General features: G+C 41.5%; 1 protein-coding gene across 2 annotated transcripts in view; it reads right to left on the bottom strand.

The window, feature by feature from the left end:
- gpm6bb (glycoprotein M6Bb) overlaps positions 1-2,304 on the bottom strand; it is a 131,779-nt gene extending 129,475 nt beyond the window's left edge. For both annotated transcript variants that reach the window (XM_061879094.1, XM_061879095.1), the window contains exon 1: positions 2,139-2,304. In XM_061879094.1, the coding sequence (XP_061735078.1) occupies positions 2,139-2,142 (4 nt within the window). In that variant the 5' untranslated portion in view covers positions 2,143-2,304. The remainder of the gene's footprint in view (positions 1-2,138) is intronic.
- Between the last annotated feature and the right edge of the window lie 7,949 nt (positions 2,305-10,253).

Genomic DNA, 10,253 nt, shown 5'->3' on the forward strand with positions numbered 1-10,253 from the left:
CATTCTTCCGAATTTCTCCCGATTTCCACCCGGACAACAATATTGGGGGCGTGCTTTGAAGGCACTGCCTTTAGCGTCCTCTATAGCCTGACGTCAGGTCCGCTTTTCCTCCATACAAACAACATGCCGGTCCAGTCACATAATATAAGCTGCTTTAACACACACAAGTGAATGCAATGCATACTTGATCAACAGCCATAAGGGTCACATTGAGGATGGCCGTATAAACAACTTTAACACTTTTACAAATATGCGCCACACTGTGAAGCCACACCAAACAAGAATGACAAACACATTTCAAGAGAACATCAACACCGTAGCACAACATAAACTTAATAGAAGAAATACCCAGAATCCCTTGCAGCACTAACTATTCCGGGACGCTACAATATACACCCCCGCGCCCCAAATTTTTTTATTACATTTTATTTGATATGCCATTGATATTTTTTACTCATTATGACTATAAAGCTACATAAGCCTTGCTTGTTTAATATTCAATGCAAAACTTGTTTGGGTCCCTATTAACAAAGTACTACCTAACCCAGGGGTGTCAAACTCAAATACAGAGTGGGCCAAAATTTTAAACTGAACAAAGCCGCGGGCCAAGGTTGAACAAATTAACCTTTTTAATAGGGACCCAAACAAGTTTTGCATTGAATATTGAAAAAGCGAGACTTATATAACTCTATAGTGACATGCAAAATCGAGTTTCAAATAATACTAATAATTTCAAAATAGCAATGGCATATCAAATCAAATTTAAATAGAAATTGAATGCCTCTTTTCTATTTTCAGCCTTCTCAGGTAAATATAAAAATAAACTTTTCCCACAGGCTAATAATACATTATCATATTGTAGCGTCCAGGAAGAGTTAATGCTGCAAGGGATTCTGTGTATTTGTTCTGTTGTGTTTATGTTGTGTTACAGTGCGGATGTACTCACAAAATTTGCTTGTCATTCTCGTTTAGTGTTGGTTCAGTGTGGCGCATATTTGTAACAGTCTTAAAGTTGTTTATACGGCCACCCTCAGTGTGACCTGTATGGCTGTTGATGCAAGTATGCCTTGCATTCACTTGTGTGTGTGTGTGTAAAAGCCACATACATCATGCTGTTTCTACATAGGAAAAGCGGAAGTGACGAAAGGTTTTAGAGGACGCTTGAGGCAGTGCCTTTAAGGTACGCCCCCAATATTGTTGTCCAGGTGGGAATCGGGAGAAATTTGGGAGAATGGTTGCCCCTTGTGATTTTCGTGAGGGGCACTGAAATTTGGGAGTCTCCTTGGAAAATCGGGGTGGGGGGTTAGCAAGTATGAGTATTAGCGATGAATGCGGTGTTACAGCGACACCGCCGCTGTATAATACCAGCGGGCCAGCTCTAATGTTAACTTGATATTGCCTCAAGGGCCAAATGAAAATCCGCGGGCCAGAGTTTGACACCCGTGACCTAACCTATTAAAAATTCAATTTGTTCACCCTTGGCCCGCGGCTTTGTTCAGTTTTAAATTTTGGCCCACTCTGTATTTGAGTTTGACACCCCTGGTTTATAATGTATGACGATTGATGACAAATTACATATGCAGGAAAGGAGGCGTTTTCAGTGCTGAAGTATGCAGCATAACAATAATACTATTAATAATAGTGGGACTATTAGGAAGGCAAATAAACACAAACACACATATATGACTGACTTTATGTAAATGGAGTCACTTCATAGCATATCTACAATAAACAGCTCTCAATTAATGATCCACTCACTGATTGAATCAGTGGTAATCAATCAGTATTGATTAGCCACAGCTGAAGAAGAGCAGCAAGAGTGGCAATCAGCAATGAGCACGACTAGACACTGATCTTGAACACACACACACCCACGCACAATCCTGCAACACTTTAATCTCTCTAATCGCTTTCCTCGCAGCCTCAATCCCACTGGGGACACACCACTCTCCACGCAAAACAGCACACCTTCATTGCACAAACAAGTGGAGGGTTTTTTTTGTTTTTTTTTTGCAAGGTAAAGTTTGCAAAGTGCGTGCAAAAAACAAAAAAAAAGAAGAAGTGAGCCAGCGTGGCTGGTTGTTGTTCCTCACGCCAAGAGTGAAAGTGAAAGGAAAATATTTTTTAAAGGCACTCACCCATGTTGGTAAAGTGTCCCCCTGCGTGACTCCGAGAGTGTTTTTGGTGCGGTCAGAGGAAAGTTGCTGAGTCCTGAGATGCGCGCTGGCGACTGTGCGGCGCGATCACTTCCACCCGTCCTGTTACAGGAGACAGCCCCCCACGGTGACGTCATCGCCCGTGGGGAGGGGCTGAGGGAGGCAGGGTGGGTTACAAGTGGGAGTCCCGTGATGAGCCCTGCAGCAGTATCAAAGTCAAAATAAATAAAAATAACATACATAAAAAAATTAAAAAAAAATGTTTACAACAGGGGTGTCAAACTCATTTTAAATCTACTCCCAAGTGCTGAAATCACGGCACGATAACTTAAAAATAAAGACAACCTCAGGTTATGTTCTTTGTCTAGAAATAGAACGAGCACATTTTGAAATTGTACAAATCATAATGTTGTTGTTGTTTTTTTTTTACACTTAAAGGCCTACTGAAATGAGATGTTCTTATTTAAAAGGGGATAGCAGGTCCATTCTATGTGTCATACTTGATCATTTCGCGATATTGCCATATTTTTGCTGAAAGGATTTAGTAGAGAACGTCGACGATAAAGTTTGCAACTTTTGGTCGCTAATAAAAAAGCTTTTTCCTATACCGGAAGTAGCAGACGATGTGCGGGTGACGTCACTGGTTGTAGAGCTCATCATGTGGTCCATTTTAGATGGACTACATGATGGACCGGCGAAGGGGGCGGCGTTTCTGGGTGTTGTTGATAAATGGAGGAGAATCCTTTTTTTTTTTTTTTCTTTGTCATTAAAAAGGGACATTTTTGTCATGAAAAAGGGAGGTTTTTGTGGTTGGTGCACTAATTGTAAGTGTATATTGTGTTTTTTATGTTGATTTAATAAAAAATAAAAACTATTTTGGGTTGGGGACCACTGGTCAAGAGGACCCACTGGAAGAGAGTTTCCACACGTTAATATCAATACATCATTTGTATTTGGTTAAAAAAGATGTTTGCAACTTTTACACGAATGCCTAAAGTAGCGGTTCACAAACTTTTTTCTCAAACCTTATATGTTGCTTTTAATGTTGCTCAGTATGAATACAGGACGTTCTACATACCACAAACATATAATAACAAACCCCTATAACAGTGTCCTTTAGAATGTATTATTTTCTAATACAACTTTTATATGAGGTCTTGTGCAGGTTAAAGGCCTACTGAAACCCACTACTACCGACCACGCAGTCTGATAGTTTATATATCAATGATGAAATATTAACATTGCAACACATGCCAATACGGCCTTTTTAGTTTACTAAAGTGCGATTTAATATTTCCCGCTAAGTGTCTTGTTGAAAACATCGCGGTATGATGTCGCGGAATGATGACGCTTATGTTGACGCGTGCTTGTGACGTTATTGGTTGTAGCGGACATTTTATCCCAGCACCACTCACGGTTAAATGTCGGCCGATTTAATCGCATAATTACACAGTATTCTGGACATCTGTGTTGCTGAATCTTTTGCAATTTGTTCAATTAATAATGGAGACTACAAAGAAGAATGCTGTTGGTGGAAAGCGGTGTATTTCGGCCGGTGTTTCTTTGTTTGTTGTGAAGGAACAACTTCTAGTTAAATTAAAAGAAAGTCGTTTTGCTTTACAAGTAGACAAAGCTACAGACAGCAATAAAGACTGCCTGTTCATCGCATACGTCCACTTTGTGAATGGCGAGTCACTATGCGAGGATTTGCAAAGGCATAGCTCCTTCTTTTTTTTTTTTTCACAAAGATTGCAAAGTGTCACTTTTATTTTATTTATTAGAATAGAATAGAATAGAATAGAATAGAATAGAATGGAATAGAAAGTACATTGAACTTGATGCAAGTTATTTGATTTATTATTGAACTTGATGCAAGTTATAACACTTATTTGATTTATTATTGAACTTGATGCAAGTTATAACACTCCCTTATTCTGGACATCTGTGTTGCTGAATCTTTTGCAATTTGTTCAATTAATAATGGAGAAGTCAAAGTAGAATGCTGTTGGTGGAAAGCGGTGTATTTTGGCCGGTGTTTCTTTGTTTGTTGTGAAGCTTTAACATGGAACAGAGCGGTCAAGCGAACATGTTTCTCTACCACATGTCAACCGGCAGGTTTCGGTGAGAGTGGTAATAAGCCGGCTCTTACCGTAAACATGGTTCTTCCTGCAGCTGTCAAAGAGGCAGCTGCGACTTTTTTGGCTCCTCCATGGCTTCCCTCAGAGACACTGGCAGTCACCACACCCCTCCGACTTTCAGGTATGACTTTATAATCTCACTACAACACTAGTAACACAATAAGCAGATAAAGGATTTTCCAGAATTATTCTGTGTGGAGTTTGCATGTTCTCCCCGTGAATGCGTGGGTTCCCTCCGGGTACTCCGGCTTCCTCCCACTTCCAAAGACATGCATCTGGGGATAGGTTGATTGGCAACACTAAATTGGCCTTAGTGTGTGAATGTGAGTGTGAATGTTGTCTGTCTATCTGTGTTGGCCCTGCGAGGAGGTGGCGACTTGTCCAGGGTGTACAACGCCTTCCGCCCGATTGTAGCTGAGATAGGCGCCAGCGCCCCCCGCAACCCCGAAAGGGAATAAGCGGTAGAAAATGGATTAATGGATTCTAGTAAATGTGTCTAATAACATCTGAATCACTCCCACTGCCTAGTCCTTCACTCTCACTTTCCTCATCCACAAATTTTTCATCCTCACTCAAATTAATGGGGAAATTTTCGCTTTCTCGGTCCGAATCGCTCGCTCTGCTGGTATCCATGATTGTAATCAATTTGCGGATGTGAGGAGCCCTCACACCGGTGACGTCACGCGCACATCGGCTTCTACGTACTTCCGGTACAGGCAAGGCTTTTTTATTAGCGACCAAAATTTGCAAACTTTATCGTCGATGTTCTCTACTAAATCCTTTCAGCAAAAATATGGCAATATCGCGAAATGATCAAGTATGACAAATAGAATGGACCTACTGCTATACCCGTTTAAATAAGAAAATCTCATTTCAGTAGGCCTTTAAACAAGCTTTTTATGCAAAATATCCCCAAATGACCTTTTTTTTTTCTTTCCGCTCGTATTCACCCGAAAAAATATTTGTCATGTTGGACATCAGCTCTGTGTGGACTGGCGCATTGTGTGTCGTTTCCCCTTTGTGAGGCCTTCACTGAAACCACGCCAGTCGCCATCACTCCACTGCGCTGGCATCCGGTAACCTAGGAGTTTCGGAGCAGCCCTGATTCGATCCGGGCTTTTCACCGGGGGCCAAGTGTGCAACACTAAATGGGATGTTTCACTAAGACTTGGTGAGCACAGAGACAGTAATTGGGACACTTAAAGGGGGAACTGCAGTTTTTTTGGGCAGGGGGGTTGCTCATTGTTCACAATCATTATGAGAGACATGACAATGGATGCTATTTTTCTTAAGCATTCTCAATGTTAAATAATAGCAATCAAAAGTCTGCTTACAATGGAGAGTATCGGAGCCGTTCAATTCTGCCTATAGAGCCCCTACAAAAACATCCAAACTGTCAATGTGTGGACTTTGGGGTTTGTTTTCCCGGAAGGCAAAGGAAAGTTGGCGCGGTCAAGGCGTGAAGGTAGGGGCATATTTATTAATTGCTATAAAAAAAAAAGGAACAAAAGGCGCGCACAAGGCGGAAGCACAAAAACTTGGCTAATGAACAAAAACTTTCACAAAGGCAGAAACTATGAACATGAAACAAAACTCGATAACTGTGGCATGAAGAAACAAAAACTTACGTGGCATGGCAAGAAGCATAACTACGGGCAGTATCAGATGTAGCATGGCATGAAGCGAACAGAGGTAAAGCCGCCAGGCTGACTTCCTGGCAACTTTCGGTTTAAATAAGTGACATGATTAGTGAAAACAGGTGCGGACTCCAAATGTGACACAGGTAAAAACTAATGGGTTGACATGGAAACAAAGCAAACGAGGAAGTGCAAAAACAGGAAACAATGGAGTCTTAAGCAAAACAGAGCATAACTAAACAAAACATGATCACAAGACGTGACACAAACACCTTCATTGAGTTACGTATTTTGATCATTTTGCGCATACATTGATTGCAAAAACCCATCGCGACTCTCTGCAGACTATATGAGAGCCAACAAACAAAAGAAAACATCACATACTGTACAAGGTCTGCTGTCATTGGGATTCCGACTGCTGGGATGTTCATATATTCCCATTTAAAATGGGGGACATAGGTATTTTTGTGTTGTCCTCATGGCTGTCAAAGTGTACCTGCTTGTCCGATTATATCTTTAGTAGAGATGCTTTAAAATGTAATATCGTAAATTATCGGTATGGGTTTTGAAAATTAAAATTTCTGACTTTTTAAAACGCCGCTGTGTACACGGATGTAGGGAGAAATACAGAGCGCCTTAAGCCTTAAAGGCACTGCCTTTGCGTGCCGGTCCAGTCATATAATATCTACGGCTTTTCACACACACAAGTGAATGCAATGCATACTTGGTCAACAGCCATACAGGTCACACTGAGGGTGGCCGTATGAACAACTTTAACACTGTTACAAATATGCGCCACACTGTGAACCCACACCAAACAAGAATGACAAACACATTTCGGGAGAACATCTGCACCGTAACACAACATAAACACAACAGAACAAATACCCAGAGCCCGTTGCAGCACTAACTCTTCCAAGACTCTACAATATACACCCCTGCTACCCTCTAAGCCCCCGCCCCTCAACTCAACGGCACCCCCCCAACCCCGCCCACCTCAACCTCGTCATGCTCTCTCAGGGAGAGCATGTCCCAAATTACAAGCTGCTGTTTTGAGGCATGTTAAATTCAAATTCAGTAATAAATATGGCGGTGCCATGTTGGCATTTTTTTACATAACTTGAGTTGATTTATTTTGGAAAACCTTGTTACATTGTTTAATGCATCCAGCGGGCCATCACAACACAATTAGGCATAGTAAAGTGTCAATTCCACGACTGTATACATCGGTATCGGTTGATATCGGAATCGGTAATTAAGAGTTGGACAATATCGGAATATTGGATATCGGCAAAAAAGCCATTATCGGACATCTCTAATCCTTAGCCATCTACTCTTAAGGTGAGATGCATTAATTCGGATCTACAATAAACTTCCAAGGAGCAGGGAAGCGAGGAAGCAGCAGGCCACTTGATGACGTAAACATAGGGACAAATGGTAGGGATCACGTCACCGCTATAAATAGTTTGTCTGTGTCAGCACTTATAATAACAATATCACTCACGCTTGGTTATCACTCAAGTCACACAATGTCATATATTGTTGGCGCTTTTTGAATGGGTATTTAATGTATTTTATGGGTGGAATAGAGCAGTGTTTTTTAACCGGGATACAGTCTGTTGTGCCGTGGGAGATCATGTAATGTCACCTATTTGGGGTAAAAAAAATAATTAGTAATTATAACCTTCAAATGATGTGTTGTTGTTGAGTGTCGGTACTGTCTACAGCTCGGCAGAGTAACCGTGTAATACTCTTCCATATCAGTAGGTGGCAGCAGGTAGCTAATTGCTTTGTAGATGTCGGAAACAGGGGGAGGCAGGGGGTGATGGTAAAAAGGTATCTAATGCTTAAACAAAAAATAAACAAAAAGTGAGGTGTTAGGAACTCGCATGGCTGCCGCATGGGAGCGAAGAGAAGGTAGGATGAGTTTTATTACTCAAACAGAGAGGAGAAAGCTGTTTTGCATGAAACGTTCCAAACTTAGAGTGTGATCTTCGAGCACTGAGGAGTGCTCGAGTGAAAACATAAATAGACATATGCTGATTGGCAGCCAGTGTGGACCGGCTGCCAATCAACGGCAGGTGCGAAGTAAACAGTGATCAGCGGGACGAAAGGGAAATTTAAATAAATAAGAGCACAGACGGGAAATAATTACAAAAACAAGGAACACCAACAGAAATGAAGTGACCGATCGTCACATGAGTGCCCTAAGAAAAGGCTTTGAAGCTTAGGGAAGGCTATGCAGAATGTAACTAAAACTGAACTGGCTACAAAATAAACAAAAACAGAATGCTGGACGACAGCAAAGACTGCGGAGCAAAGACGGCGTCCACAGTGTACAACCAAACATGACATGACAATCAACAAGGTTCCCACAAAGAAGGATAAAAAAAAAAACTGAAATATTCTTGATTGGTAAAACAAAATAGATGTGGGAAATATCGCTCAAAGGAAGACATGAAACTGCTACAGGAAAATGCTGAAAAAAAAAAAAAGAGAAAAAGCCACCAAAATGGGAGCGCATGACAAGAACTAAAACACGACACAGGAAAACTGCAAAAAACTCAAAATAAGTCAGGGTGTGATGTGGCAGGTGGTGACAGTACACCTACTTTGAGACAAGAGCTGTATTGATGGGTGGTTATGGTTTAAGTCATATCAAACAAGTGCGACAACAACTTTTTACTGTGAACTGAGTTTCATTTTTTAAGGATTTCTGCTGGAGGTGTGCCTCTGGATTTTTTCAACACAAAAAATGTGCCTTGGTTCAAAAAAGGTTGAAAAATAACCGGAACATAGGACCTCCCATTAGCTCCGTTGTAGGCAAACTTTTATTTACGTTACTATAATATTTAGAAAGCATGACCCCCAAAGTTTGGGGTGGGGGGTACAGCATAATTAAGTAAATATTACATATATGTTATATTTTATATTGCTACTATGGTACATTTTTAGTCTATTTTATACCTGCATTGTCCTTTCAATCCTTACACTTTCCATCCTTTGTAACTGAGCTACTGTGTGGAACAATTTCCCCTTGTGGATCATTAAAGTTTGTCTAAGTCTAAGTCTATATCCCAGCTGCACTTAGGCCAGACCTGGGCAAGTTAAGACCAGGGGCCCAATCCAGCCTGTTAAGCTTTTCAATCTGGCCCGCCGGACATTCCCAAATATTTAGTTTTTAGATCTTTAAGATGTAAAGTGTAGCTGCCATTTTGATGTTTTCTAATGACCGGAAGTCTTCAACTGTACAAAGTATTTCAATGGTTGGAATCTGCGCTTTTGGATGATATACCACTATGGTAATCTAGTTAGTTACTATGGTCATCTACTTAGTTACTTTGGTAACTACGTCACAGCAGCTCAGACAAGCCACCAAGCAGTGTGAGTAAGGAAGCGTTTTCACAGACGCGGAAGGAGATTTTCACAACAAAGTTCTAAAGCTTAGTGATATATCAGATATATCATATTGTAGGTGGGTTTATTTTGTACCCTTCGCCTTCAAATTTCACTGTTTGTTGCATTTTTGTTGCATTTCACTCGATTGTAAGATATGTTGGTCGGAAGGGGGCGTGACTGTCTGGCTTGCCACTGACAGTTTGTTTGTGTTTTAGTTTTTCCTCTGTGTTTAGTATTTCCTGTCAGCACTCTTATTTTGGTTCAGCCTCCTGTTTGTCTCCCTCTGTGCTGTTTTCCCTCAGCTGCGGCTGATTGGCACCTAGCCACACCTGGTGTCAATCAGCCCGCTCCTATTTTACCTGATTTGTTCCTCCAGTCAGTGCTGGATTATTGTCTTGGTCAACAGCCATAGAGGTCCCACTGAGGGTGGCCGTATGAACAACTGTTACAAATATGCGCCACACTGTGAACCCACACCAAACAAGAATGACAAACACATTTCGGGAGAACATCCGCACCGTAACACAACACAAACACATCAGAACGAATACTCAGAAACCATTGCAGCACTAACTCTTCCAGGACTCTACAATATACATTATACACCCCCGCTACCCCCTACCCCCCCGCCCCTCAACTCAACGGCGCCCCCCCAACCCCGCCCACCTCAACCTCGTCACTTCTTTTTGCTCTTTTCATTGCTACCTGTCGTGTCGTGTCGTATCTTGTCGAGTCAATACAGCGTTGCGGTAAGCTATATTTAGTTAGATGTTTTTAGCTTACTGTCTTTTGTTCCCTGCTTCCAGTTTGTTTTCTTATTATAAGTACGACTTCTATTTCCTGCTGGATACCTGCTAGCTTCCACGCTAGGCCTTTTTGTTTGTTATCCGCCCACGTGCGCGCTTTTTGTTGGTACCCTTTGT

Source organism: Nerophis ophidion, linkage group LG19 (assembly GCF_033978795.1).
Source record: "Nerophis ophidion isolate RoL-2023_Sa linkage group LG19, RoL_Noph_v1.0, whole genome shotgun sequence".
In the NCBI taxonomy this organism is placed as follows: domain Eukaryota; kingdom Metazoa; phylum Chordata; class Actinopteri; order Syngnathiformes; family Syngnathidae; genus Nerophis; species Nerophis ophidion.